Source organism: Pithys albifrons, chromosome 5, assembly GCF_047495875.1.
Source record: "Pithys albifrons albifrons isolate INPA30051 chromosome 5, PitAlb_v1, whole genome shotgun sequence".
NCBI classification, from domain to species: Eukaryota; Metazoa; Chordata; class Aves; order Passeriformes; family Thamnophilidae; genus Pithys; species Pithys albifrons.
In genome coordinates, this window is record NC_092462.1 from 64,703,724 (window position 1) to 64,728,133 (window position 24,410).

The 24,410-nt window shown below is 37.7% G+C and overlaps 1 protein-coding gene across 5 annotated transcripts in view; it reads left to right on the top strand.

Moving 5' to 3' along the window:
* SORCS2 (sortilin related VPS10 domain containing receptor 2) overlaps positions 1-24,410 on the top strand; it is a 553,207-nt gene that overhangs the window by 503,028 nt on the left and 25,769 nt on the right. For all 5 annotated transcript variants that reach the window (XM_071556850.1, XM_071556852.1, XM_071556851.1 and 2 more), the window contains exons 15-23: positions 4,623-4,743; positions 6,042-6,175; positions 6,776-6,904; positions 8,621-8,792; positions 13,004-13,190; positions 17,006-17,139; positions 18,240-18,363; positions 20,092-20,204; positions 21,862-21,987. In XM_071556850.1, coding sequence (XP_071412951.1) covers positions 4,623-4,743; positions 6,042-6,175; positions 6,776-6,904; positions 8,621-8,792; positions 13,004-13,190; positions 17,006-17,139; positions 18,240-18,363; positions 20,092-20,204; positions 21,862-21,987 — 1,240 coding nt within the window. The remainder of the gene's footprint in view (positions 1-4,622; positions 4,744-6,041; positions 6,176-6,775; positions 6,905-8,620; positions 8,793-13,003; positions 13,191-17,005; positions 17,140-18,239; positions 18,364-20,091; positions 20,205-21,861; positions 21,988-24,410) is intronic.

Consider the following 24,410-nt stretch of genomic DNA (forward strand, 5'->3'; position numbering starts at 1 on the left):
TGTTATGCATTGCTTTATTGTAGTTCATATTTTGTCTAATCCATTGAATCCTACTTAATATGTGCCATTGCTACTTTGAGAAAATACTTCTCTTTTTATTCTAGTGATATTTAGCAACACATTTAAATGCACTCATCCAATGTGTCTGCAAAACTCTGTCATCTATAGAGCAACACGTGCTACTGCAGCACAGCATTAATAATCATTAGGCTTCTCTTTTTTTTCCAAACAGTTTGCTAAACTGCCTGCATGTAGAGTGCTGAATCCCTTAGGAAATTTACCCTATGAATTAGAAAGCTGTATGACTATATTTTTAATGGGGTTTGGGACTGTACTGGGATACTTTCTTGAATCTCAGGGATTTTACTTAAGGCAGAGAATGGTGGAATCAGTGGTGCAGTTACTGTGCTCTGTTGAAACCTGGTTTCAGACTGTGGAATCAGAACAGCCGTAATGGAAATGACAGGTTTTTTGTTGTTTTGTTTTGTTTGAGTTTGGTTTTGGCTTTTTTTGCAAGAAGCTGGACCAACAGCCAGAAAAGTTATTTCTATTTTCGGCTGAAAATCCGCAGAGGAAGGTTACAGTTCACCCACTGAAGCAGTGCCTTTGCACATATTAGTTCTATGTAGCTTCCATATTTCTCTGGATTTTACATAATTCTAGAATAATTTCTATAAATTTTCTATCATTAGAAGATGTGGAACTGGGCAATATTTATCTAATTTATCTAATCTCTATCTTTAATCTTGATGTTTTCTAATTTCTCACTCTGGTGAGGGAGGATAAACAACCCCAGTATCTGATACCATTACCTCTACAGAATTCCAGAATCATTAAATTGTTGGGGTTGGAAGGGACTTCAGGAAGTAGTCAGGCCCAACCCCTTTGCTCATGCAGATCCACCCAGAGCCAATCACACAGACCCATTTCGAGATGGCTTTTGAATATCTCCAAGAGTGGAGAATTCACAACCTTTCTGGGCACCTGTGCCAGTGCTTGAGCAGCCTCATAGTAAAAATATTTTTTTCCTGTTGTTCAATGAAAACCTCCTGTGTTTCAGTTTGAGTCTATTACCTGTGGTCCTGCCACTTGGCACCACCAAACAGAACCAGGCTCCATCTTCTTGCACCATCCCTTCAGGTATTTATAGACATTGATACATCCCCCTGAGCCTTCTCTTTAGGCTGAACAGTCCCACTTCTCTCAACCTCTCCTCATAGGAGAAATGCTTCAGCCCACTCATCGCCTTCACAGCCTTTTGTTGGACTCTCTCCAGTCTTTCTAGCTCTTGAACTGGGGAGCACAGAATTGGACCCAGTGTAGCCTCACCAGTACTGAGGACAAGGAATTAGAGAACTGCATGGCTGTATCTTTTACTTATCCTTGTCCTTCCTCTTTCTTCCCCTTCCTTCAGGTCTCTTTGAAGTCAACTCTTTGCTCTGTAACAAGATTCTGAAAACATTTTGTTGTACTTCTCAGCTTTATCTTTTCCAGAGAAAATCCCAATTCTTTCAATCTTTCTTTATTGATTACATTTTTAATTAGTTTATGAGTAATTTTGTGCCTCTTCATTTTTATTGGGTTTGTAAATATGCATATAATGTCCAAAAGTAGACACAATATTCTTCCAGAGGCTTCAAGAGTGCCAAGTTTATAAAAACAATTACCTCCATGTCTTGTGTTTTCCAGTTCTGAACACGACTTAGAATTATTGTTTCTAATTTTGTGGCACCACTCATTTAACTTCCCAGAATTCCCCAAGTCCTTTATTCAATATTTGAAAGCTTTTTCCATTTTGGGGTTTTGCACTTTTGTTGTGAGTTTGGCGCCTTTTTTTTTTTCCCCCTAGAAGTACTTTTTGCACTTGGTTTTGGAGTTTTTCATCATAGTGATTTCTGAACATTGCTTCCATCAGTCAATGTCCACTCTCTTCCTCTTGTGTTATCTGCAAAATATTTTTGTGTTTGTTATTTGATCACGAGCATTAATGAAGATATTGACTGTGGACCTGTCATATCTTTGTGATACATATCTCAAAATAATCCCTGTTTGATAACTACCTTTTGAAAATGGATTCTTCTAATTGGATATATACTCCCATTCTTTCTCACAGTGATTTTATCAACATTGATGTTTTCTTTTTTACATTGAGACAGTGTCAGCTAGAAATGTATAATAGTTTTAACAAAGGTCAAAATGTGCTAGATTTTCCTCTTTTCCTTTATCTGCTAAGCCAGTTACCCTGTAAAAGGAGGAAATTACATTAGTTTGGCATGATTTGGTTTTGACAAATCCGTGGTAGCTGTTTGTTATCATTTTAATTATCTCCAAGGTGCTTAGAAGTAGATAGCTCAATAATTTGTGGGGGATCTTTGTAGGTATCAAAATTAATTCTGTAACTCTCTGAGCTCCACTTTGCTGTGTTATATCTATGGTTATATACACACACATATGTGTGTGTGCATGTGCTTATACATATAGGCAACATATTTCAGATATCATTAATAGTAGTTGAGCAATTATGTTTTATCCTCTCAGGGGAATTTCATTATTCTGTTCAGCCTTAAACTCAAGCCACCGTCTCCTTTCTTCTCCTTTTCTGACTAATCTCCCTGAGATAGCTAACATGAATGAAGAAAATTTTGTTTGTTCTGTAGAAAATACTTTTCTTGAGGCAGGAGTGAAGCTTTAATCGGACTTGGCTCCTTCCACTTGGAATATTTTTTGATAAATGTGTCAGTAAAAAAACGTAACAACTTTTTAAAGTTTTGTGGTGTCTAGTGAAGCATTCACTGAGGTAGGTAGTTGTATAAGCACATGGTGAAGTCTGCCTTATGTTAGTACCTTGTATGGAGAAAAAGATTTTATAAAGTAGTACAGGTATTTAGCAGGAAAAGGACACTTCATGTCTGTCAGCAAACCCAGCCATATTGAAACAAGCATGGTGGAAAAAGCATGAGACCACCTAAGTAGTCACTTTATTGAGTCTGTAACTACCAGTGAATAAGATTTTATGGTGACAGCAGCTCTCAGGATCCAGCTGACCCAGAGAAAGGAACCAAATCCGTAGGTCTCAATGAGAGAAGTCGGACCACACACCTATGTGCACATACAGCCGGTGGACTGAGCCACATTTCTTAGTTTTTGTCTGTTGCCTCTAGTTCTGAGCCATGGGTACATTTATAAGGAAAGAAATTAGATGATCCAAGTCCCTTAATCTCAAAGCCTTACAAAAAAAAAGGGTAAGGCACACAAACTAAATGCATATGTTCCTGTTCAATTAAGTTCACTGCTGATGGTGTGGTTTCCTGTGAGCATGGCTGGTGAGAAGCATGGGCAGAAATGTATCACTGTCTACCTCCCTCTGCTATGGATGAGAAGCAGACACTAGAAAAAAGAGGAAGGAAATCACTGTACATCTGTAGTCTCTGAACTGTTTTTCAGCCTCTAGTAGACTTCAGAGCTCTATGTCATTTACCAGGGGAAATGCTCAGTGTGGTGATGTTGCCTCTGTGCTGCAGAGAATCAACACACTTCTTGTCTACCCCAGTTCCACTTTGAACCTGGTATTCAGGACAAGAGAAATGTCTGTGCAGCAGAAGGCTTTTAACAAAAACTGTACCATTCCTGCTGTGTCTGGATTTGGACAAAACTAAGGGCAAAACAAAAGGAAAGAATTAGTTTGGAGAATGCTACTAAAGCTTGGAATATGAACTCTGTGCAGTATGAACTGCACAGAAATTGTTGGCTTAAGAATCAACCTTAAATTCTTTGGCAAGTGAGTTACATAAGCCTGATACTAACCACAAGTACATTTTACTTTTGCCCAAATAGAGTCTTTATCCTTTCTAATTTGTTGCTGGATGTCACACTTACCCATTTGGTTTTGGAAATAAGGATTCTGACTTAGAAAATGTTGGCTGCTTTGAAAGTGCAGCTTGGTTTTTAAAGAAATAAGATTTTATTTCCCCTCCCACACTCAAAAATTATCCAGTTTGTGGCTGGTTTTTGTTATGTGGTGGACTATCTGAAATGAAGACTCTGAGTTCTTTGGCACAATATGTAGATGCAGTGTATTCCTTAGAAATTAATACAATTTCATGATACTGCTATGAGTTTCAACAATAGCAAAATGCTATCTGAAAATTGAGAAATTATCAAAAACCCCACAGCAAACACAACTGAAGAAGTTGAACTATAATCATAAGGAATGAGTGACAGAGATGGAAATTGAATCTGGTGATCCTGGTTCTGCTTCCTGATCTGAGCTCCCTGCTGAAATCTGAAAGCTGTTTCATATAGCAATGTAATAGACAAAAATGTTGGGTTCAAAATTAGAAAGGGTTATTTCCAATCAAATTTCTGGATAGTTTGCTAGGGGGAAAAAATCTCTAATATATGAGCTATAGCTTTTAATTGTGAAGTTTCCTATGCAATTGATAAATGTTTCCTGACTAGACTTGGTATACATAAAGAGGAATAAAAGTTGAAGAAAAATTAATCTGGGACCTTTTAGCAGAGAACTATGACCATGGAAAGGAAAAAGATAGGACTGAAATTTTGAATCTCAAATGTATGGTATTTCTTTGCAGTAAGAGTTTCCTTTTGATCTTTTGGTTCAGAGTCTTTGGACATATTAGCTACCGTTCAGACTGGGAACTGGTGAAGGTGGACTTCAGACCATCCTTCACCAGGGAGTGCACTGATGATGACTATGAGTCTTGGGAGCTCACAAATCTGCAGGTATTCATTGTCTTATGTTAACTGACAAAACTTTTCCATAGCTTTCAGATTCATATAGAACTGTGTGCTAGGAAAATGTTTCCAAATTGAATTTGGATGCCATATCCCCAGCTTAGTCTCCTTCTGTTGGTATTTGCTGATTTTGCAATAGTTTAAAATGGGAGTGGATTTTAGTTCCTTTTGGTTGTGTGATCCATGTCCTGGGAAAGACGGAAGTATATCTGGTGGGTTGCCATAATAATAGGTGGTCCTGCTGAATTGAGGAGCATATGCCATAAACTGAAGTGTGTAATATTGATTGAAACAATTTCAACATGCAGTCATGTGTTCTGCCAACTTCCTGACCACATACTGTACTCATATATAAATTGCCATAAGTAAAGTCCATTCCAGAAATAATTTAGGATCTCAGTGGACCAATCATGTGATGGAGTCCAGTTGTTTTGGGCAATGCCATTTCTGTAGTAATGCGTTAAGGCTGTACTAATCCTGGTGTTCTGGCCAAATCCAACTTTGGGAAGCTAAATTCTCTGTACAATGTATTGATTAAAGAGACAAATCTGAGACGGTTTTTTATTGAAATTTGTCATGTTTATTCTTAATCATTCTGATTATTATGTTTTGATTCTTCCAGTACTTTTGTTCTCTTGCTCTCTGCAGGGTTGATTTATTTTTTGCATACTACTCTGTGTTACTCCAGTTCTCATTTGCCAGTTCTCATGCCTAATTTTACACTTCTTGTTTGGGACTGCTGTGTGTGATAACAAAGAATGTTATGCAGATCTGAGCCTAAAGAGTAACAGTATTTTGGGATATTGGCATTGAAATGTCTCTCAGAAGTTAGAAACTACTAAAATGACTTTGACAGAGTACTTGCAGCTGCCCAATTACTAGTGGAGTGTGTACAGATAGCCTTCATTCTACCTATTTTCACGTGGTTGGTGCTTCAGGTTGACTGCCAACATGAGATGTGGTGAGGTAGAGAGAGCTACAGCCATCTGCAGCCACATTTTGTGCCTAGATTGTGCATATGTGAAATATGGGTTATACTGTACTTGAATTTTCATGCACATCTTCGGATTTGTGCCCTCAAAGTATAGTCTGTGTTACAGCTGTGTAAGGACCTGTTAGCAGACAGTAGTGAGTATGAGAGCTCTCTATACTTATATATTTGAATATGAGAGAGTTGATACAAGTTTATAGTCCTGGCAGCAAGACCATCCTTTGTTAGGACAACGTAAGGTCATGTCTGTGTGGTGTAGGCTACGGTGCAGTAAGTCCAGTGCTTTGATATTCAGGGGGATCGTTGCATCATGGGCCAGCAGAGAAGCTTTCGGAAGAGGAAGATTTCATCGTGGTGCATTAAAGGGAGAAGTTTCACATCAGCTCTCACATCCAAAGTTTGCGAATGTGTGAACTCTGATTTCTTATGGTGAGTCTGCCTGTGGACTTTTTGATTTATTGCTAGTAAATAGTTACTTAGAGTTTGAGGTGGGTTTATTATATTTTCTCCCTCTCCCCACATAGCCAAGTAGGCAATGTGTTGTTTGAATAACAGGTTTCTTCTGCATTTGCATTTGTTTAAAAACATTGCCATGTTCAAGTATCTGTTTCACCTGACTGAACAAATCCTCATGTTTTTCTCTGTTGATCAAGACTTGAAAAATGACCATTGGATTCATTTAAAAAGGCAAGAAAGCCCTTTTTATTTGCAAGCAAACCAAAGAAAGCAAAGTAATGTTTGGAGTAATGTTTGGTCTGAGTGGTAAAAGAAACCTTTAAAAAAACCTAAGATACCAAGGGAGTTAATTTTGCAGTATTGATAAAGTAATTACAACTAGTTTTTCCCCAAGTGCACACAACTCCCACTGAAATTAGACTTCATCAGAATTGCCTTCATCAACTTGTTAGTTCATCTAGTAAAATAACACTAAAAAATTTATTTTTTCTCAAAATCGCAGTCTCATCTACCCCAAATTAGATTGCTGAGTGAAGTGGAGGTAGTAACACACTCAGTGTTGATGTTTTTCAGTGACTATGGTTTTGAACGCTCTGCACCTCTGAAGTCGGAGTCTAACAAATGCTTTGCTGACTTCTGGTTTAACCCAGAAGCACCTCCTGAAGACTGTGTGCTGGGCCAGGCATACACCAGCAGCACTGGGTAAGCTGGTATGGCATTCAACAGGTGGCTTGAAGAGGCTTCCAAAGATGGGGAGAATATTCCAACCAGTGGCCTCAAAAGTGCTTTGAAAGAAATTCACATTTCAGTGACTAAAGGGAGCCTACAAGAGAGCTGGAGAGGGACTTTTTACAAGGGTATGTAGTGATTGGACAAGGGGGAATGGTGTAAAGATGAAGGAGAATAGGCTGATATATTAGGAAGAAACTCTTTACTCTGAGGGTGGTGAGACACTGGAGCAGATTGCCCAGAGAAGTTGTTCAGTTTTTCCCTGAAAGTGTTCAAGGGCAGGGTCAATATGGCTTTGAGCGACTTGGTCTAGTGGAACATGTTCCTTGCCCTGGCTGGGGGATTGGAACTAGATGATCTTGAAGATTGCTTTCAACCCAAACCAGTCTATGAAATTTAAATAAGGCAAACTGTAAAAACTGGGAAATGCAAACGTTGTGACTGACTTAGAGCATATGCAGAAGCTCCCTACAGTCTGATGAAAGAGAAATGTTACTTTGCAGTGGTTCAAAAATGTATCTACTGGAGAAGAAGGAGAGCTGTCTTGTTTGCTGCATTTCAATTTTTCTTTTTTTTTTTTGGTAACATTTTGTAGCCATTTTTATACTTCTGATAAGAATGTCCATTCAGAGCCTTTTCTTTTAGCTCATTACTTGTGTTCAGAGCAATTTTCAGTTTAGATCCAATGAATTAATCTGAGGAGCTGGTAACATCTCACTGAATTTCACAGTCTCTGACTTCTGTAAGAGTAAAGAGTTCTGTGGAGAATAAATTCTTTTCCTGACCATATGGGACACTCAGAATCAAAGGAAAGCTTTAGTAACTGTAAACAATACCACATAGAATATACACTACAATGTAGTCTGATGTCTGTGCTGAGAATAACTTGCAGCTGTCATCTATTCTGGTTTATCATAACACCATCACAGTCAGTTGTGGAGATGAGAACCAAATGATGAAGTGTCCAATCTGGCAATAGAATCAGTCTCTGTGTATATTTGCCTTACTGAGGGAAATTATGCCTTTTGGGTTGTGGTTGACAGCTGTGATACACAGAAGGACAATTCAAAGGAGTGAAATATGACTCTGATTTTAAAGGACATTTAAAAGTTGCATACCTGTGTGAAACTGATCTGTAAATAATTACTGTGCACATCCAACTATTTCATTATTAGCTCTTTAAAAGTATTAGTCCTCTCATTCTTTTATATTGTTACATCAAATAAATATGTTAAGTGTTTTAAGAAATTGATTTGAGAGCAGCAGTGAAGCAATTAGTTCTGGGTTAATGCAGAAACTGGTCTTAATTTCTTCCTGATCTTTGGGGTTTGAACCAAGACCTCTAGAGCATTAAAGGCTGTTGAATCCTAGGAAAGAGGATGGCAGAGAGGACAGCAGACTATTTAGATCCTGAAGGGCTAGTCAGGCATGTTTGTAAGTTTGAAAAGACAGACTCTTCTAATGCATGCAAGTGAAATCCTCATCATGCTTAACAGGTTTTCCTTAGTAAAGGCAATGTCCCCAGTCAAAGCATTTGCATCATGAGTTGGTTTTGATCATCTGCAATCTTCTCTGTTTGTGAACCCAAGGCAAATGCACTAGCTACAATCCCACTTGCAATTGGTGTCTCTGATGGCATTCTTTTGCTTCCCTCCAATTCATAATGTTCACTGCTTACTGTTTTCACAGGTACAGGAAAGTTATTTCTAATGTGTGTGAAGGTGGTGTAGACCTGCAGCAGAACTTAGCACAACATATGTGTCCACTGATTGCTCCCAAGGGACTTCAGATCAGCATCAGAGAAGAAAGCCTGGCTGTTAGGCCTGGGGAAGACATCACCTTCATCGTCAGGCAAGAGCAGGTAATAATAAACATTGGCTTCATGAAAGTTTAATCACTGCTTTTAGGGTTGGTTTCACTCCTACCTGCTCTGCTGCTGAAAGAAGATTTATTTGTGCTTGAGACAAAGATTAATGGTTTTCTAAATATTGAAAGTTCTGTTTTCAAGTGAATCAGACAAGCCAGTAAATTCAGTGAATCTCCAAGTTCTGACCACAGACCAGGATTTGTCTCTTCAGCAGCAAAGGCAATAGCTTCTTGGAAAATCAAAGCATCTGGATTGCCAATGTCTCTCTGGACTGAAAATCTCAACTGCTGCATCAGAGAAGAACAGAAATGTAGAGATCATTTAATATTTGGGTTTAAGTGGTTTTGAGAATCCGCTTTTCAGAAAGGAATGAGTCAAAGCTTTACAACAGTCAGAAAATAGCACAGCATAAGAATATTTACTATATATTAGTTGTGTTGCCAGAGATATGGGGGATTTTTCTGTTTATTGAGAGAGACAATGCCCTAAAGCCCTGACCAACAGCAATGAGTAACTTTTGGATGAATCACTTGCTCTGGGTATGTTTCCTCAAGCTTGTTTTTTAGCATGAGGCTGTAACTGCTGTGCTCAGGTTACTGGAGTACTGTACATCCTGGCTAACCCCACTGATTCGCAAGAACTTGAAGGTTCAAGTTCACACATTTTGGCAAACCTGTGTGTTATAAATTGAGCACTTGGGAGTTATTTCTGTAATGGAATCAAGAAGGTTACGTGCAGAACACTGGACTGCTTTTAATGCTTCTCAGGCTCTGTGTCCCAACACACGCAGTGCCCCAACAGTTTGTGTGGCAAGTTCTGTTGCCTTCTCTTTTTAGAATTTGTTTGGAAATGTTTATTGTAAACCCAGACATTTGGTTGCAATTTGGACTCTAATAATTTTGATTGGCAGTTTGACTTTTTTCCTACTGAAGCTTTCATGAATCTCTGTGGCAATATGAAAAACATTTGAAATTATTCACAAATCCTCAGACGTGAGAGATCTTGAAGAGAATCCCGTGCTGTGTTCTCTGGTGAAGTCTTTGCTCTGTACACTAAAGAGGAAGGCAGATTTAGAAGAAATGTAGCAGTTTGGTGCCCTCTATGGCTAAGAATAATATTTAAACTCAAATGTCCTGAGCATTGCTTAGGATTTAATCTGTATGACAAAGTCTAATGAGAATTCATAACAATTACTGAGTTTAAGAAAGAGCTCTACTACAATAAACAGAAACATACCACTTTCTCTAATGAACAAAACTTACTTACTAGTTTCTGGGAATGCATGCTACTAGATGCAGGAATGCCAGGCATCAGGGAGTAAAGAATGCATGCTTCGGATATGTGTGGGTAGTTGGCAATTGACTTTAGAAATAATAAGAATAATAATGATGATGATAATTTTTTCCATATTTTGTTGGCTGAATGTATGAAGAAATAATGTCATAAGCGTCTCCTATTTTTATGGAAGTGGAAGGCCCAGTTGCTTATGGATTTAGCTGCCTTTTCCCAGTGTGACTTTTGTTTTTTGTCCACTGCTCTCTGTGTTTACTGGTCAGGGAATTAGGAATGCCTTGGTGTTTTGAAGACAGCACTCTCACCATTACACTGAGGAAACTATTAGAATAATACATGAAGAGAAGTTTGCATCTACTGGCTTTCAACACTGGTTTCTGTCTCACCTGGAAAAAATATTCATGCATACTTGTTAGCATAAGAAAGAGGGAACAAGAACTTCTTGCAAGCTAATGTCATCTAAAGAGATTTCACTTACTAACACATTGCTGGCAAGAAGATATCTCTTCTGCTTTAAACTTTAATAGCATATTATCTCCTCTGCTAAATTTTACTCTTCTGTTATCAAAAGAAAGTAAAAACTATTCACAGTGAAGAAGCTTTTAAAGGGCCTTTGTGTGTATTGAAATATGGAGCTCAGGTATTTGATAATCCTATAGGCTCCTTATTATGGATATTCCTTTACATTGTAAGCAATATTCTTTCATCTGATAAAACATGGAAGAAAATCAACCACACTGCAAAATAATAAAAGGAGGAAATAATAGTATGTTCCCCTTCCTTCTGTAATGCCAGGGTACATGAATTCTCGGCATGGTACCTCTGATTTTCAAAGAATCATAGAGTCATAGACTACCAGATTGGAAGGGACCTCAAGGATCATCTGGTCGAGCCTGTTTTGGCAAAAGCACAGTCTAGACAAGGTGGCCAGCACCTGTCCTGCTGAATCTTAAGTGTCCAGGTCTGGGGAATTCACCAGTTTCCTGGTGAGATTATGCCACTGGCTGATTTTTGTCATTGTAAAAAAAAAAACCCAAACATTAGTGATCCCTTTTCAGGTAAAATTTTGTAATAAACATATTTCAGGGAGTGGCTTTTGAAGAAGTGATTTTTGAATACTTCAGTTGGTGTCAGTCCTTCTCTGCTCTGATGGCCTTTCATGTTATTTGACCAGCATATGGGTCTATATGTTCCTTTCCTAGAGGCAATGAAATTTTTTAAATCAATACTCTGTTTTCACTGCTCAGAGGCTTTTCTATGAAGCCTGTCCCGGCAATCTTAATTGCATGGCTGTGATGGCTGTGTTTTATGGCAAGCAAGCAGGAACATAAATACTGCTGGAGATCAAGGAAGCAGGGCAGCTCATCAAGGTAGTGCTGCCAGTAGTATTGAGAAAGGATTACTGCTTACGGCTAAAATGGATTTTCCTTTGACTGCATCCAAATTGCCTGTCCATGTAGCACAGGCCTGAGTTCTCTCCTGACCAGCCACACCATGACAACATGAGAGATGAGATGAGCATGTTTGTATCTAAAAGTATTATCAGTCTTGCAGTTCTTTAGGCCTCAGTTTAGGGAGACGGGGTCAGTTAAAGGAACACTTTAGCAGATGTGTGATGAATTATAAATTTCATGAGATATTTGATATGATAGAATTATTTGACTGGACTTATGAACCCTTCTTCAAACTGAACTTGGTAATCTGCTTCATTAAGCATGCACCTAATTTTGCATTACAGCATGCTAGTTCTAGACATGCTGGTAGCTCAGTATGATGCTGTACAACTCTGTGTGAAGATCCCAGCTTGGGTCTTAAAGGCCCACATGGTTGACACTCAGAGGATGTGGTTAGAAGGCTGACAAGTGAAAACACCACAAAAATAGCTGCTAAAAGAAACTTCTGAATTCTAATAGCAGCAAGGTATTTATTGACAACGTTGGAGTTCGTACTGGGCAAAAACTTGCCTAACTTGTTTGTGTAAAATAAGCCATTTACAGCCTTAAGTTCATAGTTAAGACCTTCTAATTTCCATATTAATGACTGGGCAGAATCTTGGGTGGAACTTTGCTTTTGGCTTCAAATTTGGGTAGTGGTCTTCTGACTTCATCCCTCTGGGTGGTCTTCAAGCATCTTCATCACTGTTGGACTTCTACCTTTTCTTTGTTCAGTGGCATGACCTGTCAAACTTGGAAAACCTTGCCTCTAACTCCCAAAAGTCTTGGATCTTTACCATTTCATCCGACTGAAATGTCTAGCTTAGTTTAATGTATGACTTCTAACCTCTGGTACACTAGTTTCTATAATTTCTAGACGGTATGTACTAGAACAAAGCGATTCAGGACTCCATGCTGTTCAGTGGCTGTGCTGTGCGAACAACATTTTGCAGAGCAGAATTAGAAATTTCACAAAACTAGGGTTTTTTGGTCTCTTTTCTCTTTCAAGTTGCTGTGAGAAATGTCTTAGCCAATTTCTTTTGCTTTGTAATTGGAAAGGCTAGAAGTTCACTGGATGAGTAGTAACCTGCTGAAATAACAATCTTCAGTTCCTTGCAATCATACAAGCGTCACTTCAGAATTGGGGCTGCCCTGCACGATTTTGTTAATTGATGTCCAGCTGCATTAAGACAGGAATGATGGTTCCTGTGCCCTACAACTTGGTTAGTGCTCTGGGATGTCTACCTTTAATGTAGCACCTTACTGTGGGAATTTGGTATTGTCTCTATTAATGCACACAGCATCTGTTGCACTATCACTGCCATGGGTGTAGTGGTTTTGTCACAGCTATTGCAATTGAGTCAAAGTGTCTGGCAGGCACTGAAAATGCTGTTGTGATTCATTAAAGGGTTATAAACATGTGTCCTGTCTATTTTGATTCTGGCCATTTAACATGTTTTTGATATATTTTCCTTTTAGGGTGATATATTGAGTACCAAATACCAGGTAGATCTTGGAGATGGCTTTAAGGCGATATATGTGAACCTTACGATGACTGGAGAGCCCATCCGTCACCGCTATGAGAATCCTGGGATTTACCGTGTCTCGGTGAAGGCTGAGAATGTGGCTGGGCATGATGAGGCTGTGGTGTTCATCCAAGTCAACTGTAAATCAACCCTTTGGTGTTCTTACTTTACCACTGTGTAAAAACCTTGTGAAAGCCATGAAGTAGTAAAGCATATTACTAGTAACAATTACGAAAACCCATATTTTTTTCAAGACTCTTGTGCAGCCTTGCAGTGTTGTATGTTTTTAATGCACTGGCTTGTAAATCTAATGTAGTAGGAGGTCAGAGTTTTGTTTGGATTTGGCAAAAGAATGGTATATTAATCTTTTAAATACCAATCATGCCTCAGTTCAAATCTCAGGTTTGATCCATCTCCCTGATTCAAAACTCTGTGGACAGACTTAGCAGCTAAAATTTAACACTTCAAGCTATATCTTTTTTAAAGCTTCTAGATTTAATGTAAAGCAAGTGAACAGACATGTTGAGAAACATATGAGCTTTTGTGTGATTTTAAAAAATAGTAAAAATCTCAGTGTTTCTAAATCTAGATTTTAGTTGGTTAATTCTCACAGAGTTTTAAATACTGCATGGATATAACTTCATGTTGACAGGCAGTATTACTTAGATTTCATTTTCTCTCTCCTTAATTAAGACCTAAAACCCCCCCAATCAAACAGATGTAAAATACAGAATAGCACAGTACATGGAATTTCATGCACCATTGCAAGCTTAGTGTACCCCAGTCATCTTATAACTGAAATGAAGAGGGAAACTCATGACTGGAACTGAATTTTCCTCTTCCTTTGAGATTCAAGACAGCCTGTGTTCAAATGCATCAAAAACTCAGAAACGAATAACATCAAAGGAAAAGATACTCATCTTGCATTCTACAGGAGTCTGTTTCTCTCTCTTGTGAGTGGTGTGTCTTCCATCCTAATCCCAAAGCAATGGAAATCACTGGAGCCATATACAGGAGTGTGCACAGATCCATGCAGTTTATGTCAGCTTGTCTAGTGACTGCTGATACTTAATGTATTTTGCTGGTCAGTGTCCTTGAGTCCAGAGTTTTCAGCTCTGCTTTGATTCGCAGATGGAGCCCAACATACTCATGCTAATGGCCAAAGAGAGAGGATCACAATGGAATTCTCCACTTCTGTTTCATTTTCTGTTTCTTTGTCATGTTTGTTTTTCAAATCATAAATTTGAGAGCTGAGGCAAATTATTTAGGCTTCATTGTTACTTTTGAGAAGCTTCTAGGAGCTGAGAAGTAGATTGGGCACAGAAACAGTCTGTACAAGTAGTGAATAGAACAAAACCTTGGTATGACATCCTTCTCTCTGAGAATAACTTCTAACCGTTTAGAAAATGATGAGCAGTAGCAAGCCCTAATGGAAAATAGAACAAACACTGTCTCCAAATGCGCTTTTAGTGTGACCTGTATTAGGATAAATTGTAAAACTAAAAGATGTCAATTTTGTTTTACGCAGTGGATTTGCAAAGTGCAGAAGTCAGAGTTATTTTACATATGCAAATGACTGGTGTGTTAAAGGAATTTTGGTGCTAAAGTGCAGAGGCAGCAGTGCACTGAGGCAGATGTGATACCTTCCTGAGCTTGTCCATGGAGCTTGTTCCTGCACACGGACTAGAAGGCTTATGGAAGTGTGTTACTCACCCTCTTTGAATAAGTGCTTTCCATGTGATTTGCTCTGTTTAATTTTTTAGGTAAAGTACAAGATTTGAGGAAATTAGTTGGCACTAATTAAACCGTAATTTCTACTTTCTAGTGAAACACTAACAGCCATTAAGGGAGATTTTTCTCTGTGGAATATCATGAAAACAGAAATGTCCACAGAGTCCTGCTTTCCCTCTGTCTCTGGCTGATGCATTATCCTCAGGGGATGTTTTTAGAGGCAAATGGTAAAGGGAATATTTTTCATTGCAGAGTTCCTTTGCTATGGGATGCTCTGTAATGCAGGACAATTACATGAATTTTGGCCTTTCATGCAAACCGTGCTTTCTGATCCAGCTTACACAACCTACAACTTTCTAATGACATTAAAGCAAGTCTGGTAGTCTAAATGTGAGTAGAAAACTCAGAATAAAAATACTTGAAGAAGAACTACATACATTGCTACATACACTGCACACATTTTATTTTTCATGAAACCATGGTCTTTATAATGAGTGAATAATCAGGGAACTGGGATGATTGTATGGAAATTATAACTTTGTGAAGTAGAAATCATGTAAGTCAGCTTCAGTTCTCATATTGCACCCTTAAAGGTGCTGTAAAGCTTTTCCAAATGCATTATGGACTTGTATGACAGAGACAAACAGAAGGACTTGAAATAATTACTCTCAGCTCTTTAATAGACAGTAACAGCAAGCTTGAAATAGCACTCATCGTTCAAGTACCAAACAACTTGCCCTGTAAAACTTTCAAAAAACAAAGTAACCTTCTTCAGGAGAAAAAACATATCTTAAATTTATCAATTTCCTCTGTCAAAATGCAAATTTATGGCAAAAGCAATGCAGTTTCATCGATCCCTCCAGACTGCTTTATTTTGCCTCATTGGAAGGAAAATCTATTTCTACAAGGAACAAATTTAATGAAATTCCTAAAACTTCTGAATTTTCTTCAGGACATCAGCAACAGGGAGAAACATATTAACTCCTCTGGAAGCTATTGAAGAAATCATTTGTTTAAGCACACAGTCTATCTTGAATTCATATAGGTGGTTGGAGAGTCATTGTAGAAAATGCAGAGTGACAGTACAGCCTTACAGTGGGATGAAGCAGCACACAGACCAGGTGAAGTGAGGTGGAAAAGGAGGACAGACAACTTACTCTCGAAGTTCAATCAAAGTGAATTAGAAGTGAACAGGCAAAGATTCAGTTCCTGACACAGAGTAAGGGAAATACATTAGACTGATGTTAATTACCAGTAAATTTGCAGTAAGATGAAAAACCTTTGGATGAGTTAAAAGATATTTAGAACAGTACAAAAATGGATGGGTTAGAATTCATTCTGTGTAATGAATGCATGTCAGGCCATATAGTGGTTTGGTATCCTGGGCAGATAGAGCAGGTGAAGTTAAGATATTCTAGTATACTGTTATAAAGATTTACCTTTATACATTCTGAAAAAGATATACTCAGAAACCTCCGAGGGAAAGGCTTTCTTTCAATGCACTTGTACTGAGAAGCAGCTCAACACTAATAAACACAACACTTAGAAGCAGATAAAAGCATTGTAAGGATGCATTTCTTTTATACAAATAGTAATGTTTATGGCCTTCATAGTTCAGAAAGGAATAAACGTACTCTAAGATGCATTTTGGAGTACAGAAGATATCTATTTTGATTTGCAAATAGACACTTCCCTAATGTACACATCTATTTTAAAGCGTGCATTAATGAGTGATTGTGTGTGGTGTGAGCCTAACAGATGATATTTTATAACGAAAATGAGAAGTAGTCAGCAGCATTCTTTTTCAGTTTTCTGCTTTTCCCTTTGCAATTTGAGATTTGTTAGATTACTATTCATTTGATCTGTTGTTACTAAAAAGAAAAATCCAAAAACCAAATAGTTGAGATTGGCTTTTCCACTTTTTACTGAAGTATTTGCTTATGTGTTGCAGAATTGGAAACGCATCAAAAAAAATGGACATCTGAGAAAATGCATTTTGTTGATCCATCTCATTGTTTTAAGATTTTGTTTCTGGGATTTCAGGGTGATTTGAGTGATGGTTTTTGGTTGAAATTAGGTCTTTCCAATTATGCCCATAGCTTTTAACATAGATGTAAAAGCAGAAGGGAGGAAAAAATAAATAAGTCATGGTGTGCTTTTGGGGAAAGAGACATTAGTAAACTGATGGATTCTTGTTCAATAATATTTTGGGAACTTTGTTCAGCTCCACTCCAGGCTTTAAATTTAGAAGTGGTTCCAGTCATTGGGAGAAACCAGGAGGTGAACCTGACAGCCATCATACTGCCTAAGAACCCTAATTTGACAGTTTTCTACTGGTGGATAGGAAACAATCTTCAGGTACACAAATGGTTTGACTGAGATTTTCAATTTCCTTTCAATAAGGGTTGTCCCTTTCCTTTAATTTCTAAACTATTTTCTTTTTTGGGGGGGAAAACAAAATTAGTCAGTTTCATTACGGGGGTGGGGGGGATGGATTTTGGGATCATCATACTGGTAAATAATGAAACTTATGCGCTTCCAAGTTGATAATGTGAGTACTGTAAATTAAGTGCTCTACAGAAATATATATGTATATATTCATTATATAGATAAATATTTTCTAGGGGCCTAAGATAAACTGTCATTTTAAAAATAAATGAGATATCTTAAAAGATATCAAAACACTGAGAGGACTCAAACAATCTAGTGATATTCATTTGGGGATCAAAGTTTATATAAACATGTCCTAGAATAATAAATATCCAAGTATTTCTATTGGGAATATTTATTGCCTAGCTAGGTTAATTGCTTTTAAGGTAGTTCTTTCAATAACAGATAAGTTAAATACTCTCTTTATGGGGCAGAGGAAAGCTTCTAATAAGTGCAGTGAACTTTTTTCATGTAAATGTGCTGTCTACCATGAAACCAGCCAGTATCTGTTCATCATTATGGACTTTGCCATTGCTGGAACGGGCACTGCAGGTCCATGTAGTCTGGTGAAGGGTTTTAATTCATATGGATGTGGTCAGGGAACAAGGTAACTCCGCTTCACCTTGGTGGTTACTGTGGACTGGTGCTCCAAGTTGGCAGCATTAATCCTTTTGACCCTGATATACCCTACATTTTTTTGATGCAAATGACTTGCTTCATATAATTTGTAGAGATTGTTGAGTCTGCCTCAAAATCCATTTATTTTAGTGAGATCTGGCTGAAGTCCTAATACTCTACCAATTATTCTAAAATATGTATTTGCCCCATCTGGCTGCTATTCTGTTTATAAAGGATCCATTTAGTGAAAGAAACATCCTGTATTAAAAACTGATATAGAAAAATTTGATAAAATATTAATTGAAAATTGATGTGTAAACTTTTTACTGATATTTTTAATGGCAGTCTCTTCAGACACTGTTCTTGTGGTTCTTACTCAAATTCTATTTTCAACTCTTTGTTTTTTAAAGCCACTGCTTACACTGGAAAGTTTTCTGGTGACAAAGTTTGCTGTGACAGGTGATGTCAGAGTTACAGTGCAAGTTTCCTGTGGGAGCTCCATGCTTCAAGACTCAAAAGTTGTCCATGTTTTTGGTGAGACATTAGTCTTTTTCACTTTTTTGTTTCATATGTACTTGTTATTGTACCTCTTAAGCCAGCCCTGGTATAATTGATCCTGTTGTGAAATTACATCTAATGCCACATTTAAGTCTTCAAATTATAGGGATGAACTGTCACTGAGCAACTCCATGAAACTGAACAGTGGGATTGTGTGGAAGGGTTTAATGTGGAGCATTTTGTTCCCTATGCTTATTTTAAATGTTACTGCAGTTCCCAAATGCTGTATGTGGCAACAGTCTTCTGGCCTACGACTAGGCAGTTTCCCAGAATTTCTAAATAAAGTTGTTGTTGTTTACATACCTCTGAAAAAAAAGAAGAAAATTTAGTTGTATATATGCTCTCAGCATTGAAAACAAAGTCAATGGGTTGCCTTTTATCACAGTATGTTGCTGGACTTTTGATGTTTATCTGAACGTATGGATCAGGTATAGCTCTGCTGTAATTATTGAATAACCCTTCAGTTCTTGTTCCACACTGTGCCCTGGTGGTTTTTTGTGTCTTATAATGTGGTGACAAGGCATTATATACTGTGGAAAATGTAGTGCTGGCAAATTATTTACATTTGTATTTGTGCTGTCACTTGTGGGAATTGTGATAAGTATAAAAGGTTATTTTCAATGCAGAGCTAAAAGCCTTCAGATATCATGCAATACAAAACATGATACATCTCTATTGTCTGAGGCAGATTCTGTTATTTTTTGCTTTTAGTATACTTATTAATTTAAAATAATGTTAAAACCCACACTTATGCTAAATGGAACTTTTATGAACCTTCTCCTTTTCTAAGATAAATGGATTTAATATTTATGCAACCACTTATAAGTGCATCAGCTTTTTTAGTAATCTTTAGAAATATAACCCTCTTAGTGTGACTACTTCAATGACTTTGGCTTTCCAGCATTCCTTTTGCTCTTACTGTTGGCAATCCTCATATCAGGAGGACGAAAGTATTGGCCATGAGGGAAATAAAGAAACTTTTGGAAAAGAAAGCCACATTAGAATATAATTCTGCTGAAAGTATTGGGGGAGTTGGGTTTGTCTTGTTCATTCCAGGTGGTCTCTATTTCTTCTTTGTGTTAATTCCCCAGGTGTTCATCCAAGGAGCCTGAGGGAGAAAGGGCAGATTTTGAGTCTATTTTCTAAGGATGAACCCATTTCAGATACTTTTTACAATATCCAGACATAAGTTGTAGGTGTACCTTGGTTTTATTTTTTCAAAGAGAGCAGTAGTTAGTCTTTGACTTATCATTTCTGTTCTTACTTTCATATCTAGTTTATGCAGTTTGTGAGGTATTCATCTTCTATGGAAAATAGGAACATGTGGGCAAACTCCTGCATGTTTATGACTCAGTAAAAATAAACTCCAGTGGAACATTCTCATTCCAAATAAAAGAAACTAATGACTTCTGTGTGACCTATTGACCTAAGAGAAAGTTATTGGGAACATTATGACCCCAGAGCATGTATGTAAATTTGCTTTGATTATTTCCTTTTCTTCCTGCTTTTTAATCTTGGGGCACAAATTTGATGATGTTGATGGAAATACAGAAAGAAATTGAGTGCCTGACAGCAGAGAGCAGTGGGAGTTCTAGGTATGGCAGGAATGCACAGCACAAAAAGCTAAATACAGATTCTCAGCTTTTAGGTCTTTTTGCAGCCTGGTTTGTTACTTGCACAAAATGTTTCTTTTTGTTTTTCTAGATAATTTTCACGTTCTTCCTTTGAAGTTTACTAACCACCTGGACACGTACAACCCCGACATACCAGAGTGGAGGGAAGACATAGGACGGGTAGTAACACGACTTCTTGCAAAGGTGCTCTTCCTGATTGCTCATAAAATGTTCCCTCGCCAGTCATAAAGCTTGAAGGTTAAGTTAATACCTTCTCGTTTAGAAAAAAAGAGGCTGGGAGAAATAATAAAGTGAACCTCATGAGCCACATTTCAAGCAAGTTTGAACCTAGTGTCACTTTTACATGCAGGCTGTAGGCAATGATATTATAACATAGGCAGTTTAGGTCTAACACAGCCTAATTGGCAATTAATGCTAAATATTGCTCTCTGGTATTAGGGATGGATGTATTGGCAAATACTGCTGACTCCAAAACAGGAAGGGTAGCTTAAATGTGCTGGATTTAGAAGCTAAGCAAAGGATGCTGTGTAACATAAAAGACATTGTTTTTGTGTAAAAGCAAAGCAGAAAGGAAGAATCTATTATGCTAGTTGTGTAACTATGAAAATTACATATAATGTATGGGCACACAGTTTGTACAGCTGTTTTGTTAGATTGTATTCACAGAAGAAATGCAGAATGGGAACAGCTGAGTCCTGTAGGTTAAATCAAATACAAAGCTACACAATAGTGCTGTGAGATAAGTAAAGAGCATCTCATGAAAATTCTGAGCTTGAGAGCTGTGCTCTTCAGGTACACACTCCGTCACCAGCTGTGGGTGCACAACTGCCTTTTGTGAAGTCAATAGCCTTAAGTAACGGGTTGGTATTGTTTATAAAATATTTCCCCTTTAAATCACTCCACTTTTCCTGGATTTGGAGTAGTGCAAATCAGGCTCTGAATTTTTGACTTTACATAGTTTCCTGCCTTTTTTAGTAGGCTCATATACAATGTCAAATTTAAGTAATTTCCCACTTTTATCAACTTAAACTCATTCCATAACCAGTGTCAGTCAAATAAATATTCTGCTCCCTTGTAAAGTCAACCTTGCATTTTAAGAATTACTAAAACATTTGCCAAAGTACATGAACAATTTAATGGAATTTCAGAATCTGTTTGAGGAAGGGTACAGCAAATGTTCAGGGTATCATCATTTGAATTGCATGGCTGCATTATACAACATAGGAGGAATTTGAGACTGAAAGCCAAATTTGCACAAAATATTTTGAAAAGTGATGTACTTGTCTTTAAGTGGGGAAATGAGGATACTCATTACCATTTTGGGAACTGAACATAGTTGCTTCTCGTCTCACATTGGAAGACTTGTCTCTCCCCATTAAACACAGATGGAAAAGTAACCTTTCTAAGCTAAAGTTAGCTATACTGAATATGCCCTAAGTCTACACTCTGAGTGGCCCACAAAGGATCTGAAATCACTTATGAGTATTTTTATCTTACCCTAGAAATGTTCAGCCATTGCAGAGTTTTGATAAAACTTGCATTCTCCCACAATTGCAGACTTTTGATAAAACCTGCATACCTCTTCATTTTGCTTCTTTTCTTGTTGCCATTGAATTACATTAATGTGATAGCAACACTTAGCTCTTCCAGTCTTCAAAGAGCCGCTCATATGTCATTTATGCTCACATTTATGCTTCCCTTTGTCATGCTTTAGCTTCTAGTGGAATCCCCTCTAAATATTAAGGATGTAAAAGCCACATATGGAGTTATTTCTGTATTTTATATTAAACACAAAGCGTGCTGTCCTGTAATTTGCCGTGTGCCTTTGCTGTCTTCGCAGGAAACCAATATTCCTGAAGAAACACTGCTGACAGTTGTGAAGCCTGGTCTGCCCACAGCTGCTGACCTGCATGTGCTACTCCCAGCAAACCAACCCAAAAAGAAGAGAAGTATAACCAGCGATAAGGTAAACAGAGAAATGAGAGTCTGCTTAGGACAGTCTTAATCCTCTTTTGCAACTAATGTCTGTACTCCCATTATCCTTATACGAAGTTGAGAAGCAACGTTCCCTCCCTGTGTAAAGATCTCACTCCCACCTGATGCAATACATGTAAAAGCTCACAGCAGCTGTGTCTGCTGTGTTTGTCACTGTACAGACCACCATAGCCTAGTGCTTACTGGTATTAGTGTATTGCTCAAGAATATTTAATATTGATCTGGTTTTTAAACACAAACAGCAGTGATGCATGTCATTCTGTGAAAGTCCACTAAAGTAAGAAGTGTGTTTAGAACACTGCTACTTTTAAAGAGGGATGAACCATCTCTGCACGGTCTTCAGAAGCAAAATAGATTTCAGGTCAAAACAAAACTAGAACCTTGGTAATTGACCCATAATGTAAAGAGCATCGAGCATGTATTTTCTGCCTTTGTGAGCAAATGTCCTTTTCAACTGGCAGGAAACAAGTATAGTGAACACAGGAATGAAAATCAGACATTGTTTTCTCACTACTTATTTCCAGACCATGCTCGTTTCTTAATAAAAGACCTTATGCCAATTGAAAACCAGAAGGCAGTTTGGCACTTATAATTTATTATATTTGTCATTTGCTGTGATAGAGAAGGAATAGATCCCAGGTCTGTGCCTGTGTCTTGCAAGTCCTGCCAGTTACAAATAATGAGTATAAGGTATCATTAATTTTGAAGGGCATTTTACAGCTTTTTAAGAGAAGGTCACAACATCCAAAGAGCTGGAGAAGTAGGTAAGACAAGAGTTGATGGGATACAATTTGAAAGGTCCAAAGGAGTATGTTGAAGTTGTCCACATACTTGAACAGGTGTCTGGCTTTAAAATGCACAGACTACAGTGAGAGTACACAAAGTTTTTTTGCTTTTTTGGCAGTGCCAAACTCTTACCATTCTCCCCTGTAATCACAGTGAGCATTTCTGAGCATGTTGCAGAATATAGTTAATTTTTACAAGTTTTTGTTGAGAGCCACACATGAACTAAGGCTTTCAGAAAGGGAAATATTACCACTTCAAAATTATTTGCAACTTTCCATCCTTGAAGAAGCAAAGTACAGCTTCTAAATGAAAATCTTTATTTTGGACACATGTGGAATGGATGTCTTTAATAATTTAAGGAAATTAATGGTGATAGATTCTTTGGTTGTACAAACATTTTAGTTCACTGCAAAGTGTTAAACCTAATTAGTTCCCTTTAAACCTCAACTTCTATGTTAGCACTGTGCTTCAAGACAGCTTAAAGAATATCATCAATTTTAATCAAGATTTTTCTCATGTTTGTGTATGAGACATCAGATGAGTTGTCCCCAAGCATAAAGAAGAACAATCATATGTTGCAAATGATTTGGAAAAACTTCTTTTCAGTGGAGCTATAGGGATATTACAGTAGTTTTACAGGGCATGGTTTTGTAATGAGGAGTCCTTCAGTAAGACCTTGCAAAGGTTTTCAGATACTAGAGGAGCACTAAAAGGGGAAAGTAATTGTATGATCTGGAGAATAGATCTACATTCCTGACATTGTTAGGATGAACCAGGTCAGACCCATGGGGGCTGAGGCCAGAGCAGGAACAAGGGAGACAGGAGCAATTACAGTGGCCTATGCTATCCAGTGATAAAAAGTGAGGTGCACTACTATCACATTCCAGCACAGATTTTTTCAGAGAGTACAATGCTGTAGAGCCATTCTTCTACAGCCAGCTGCCTATCTTTCTATTTTCATGTTATTGCTAATGGGCACTGCTTTAGCTATTGATACATGCATATAAATTTCTTGACCTAGACATGAATGGTGCAAATTTTGAAAAAATGTGTTGTATGAGAATCTATTGTGATTGAAGAAATATCCTGAAATATACCCAATGTAAAAAAAGCTATAAGCAATAACTGGTTAAGTCAACAGGAAAATACTCATGTCACTTGTTTAAATATTCCTTGCATTGCCTTCTGTTACTAAAAGAGAATCATGAAGGTCTTTGTTATGTGTCACTGGAAGGATGTGCTTTGTCATGCTTCGTGGGCCAGTTCTCAGAAACAGTGTTGTGACACTGTTTGGAGGACTCACCAATGCAGAATGTTTTCTGCACATTTTAAGGAGGTGTCCCAGAAATCCTTAACTTGTTATGAGTTGTCTTTCCTTAAAGAGAACTTTTTTGTTCTCAGCTGAAGACCTTTTAGATTTGGGAATATTTCATTGTTTCAGAAACATTTTTAGAGGCAATAATTTTTAGTCAGATAGAAAACACCTACTTGCTGGAGTTTTTACTTATGTTTTACATGGAGAATTGGGATGTGATGATATCTAGACTAGGAGTCATTATTGATAAAAGTAGCCGTCAATAACAAATACCAGAAGTAAGCTGCTAGTGT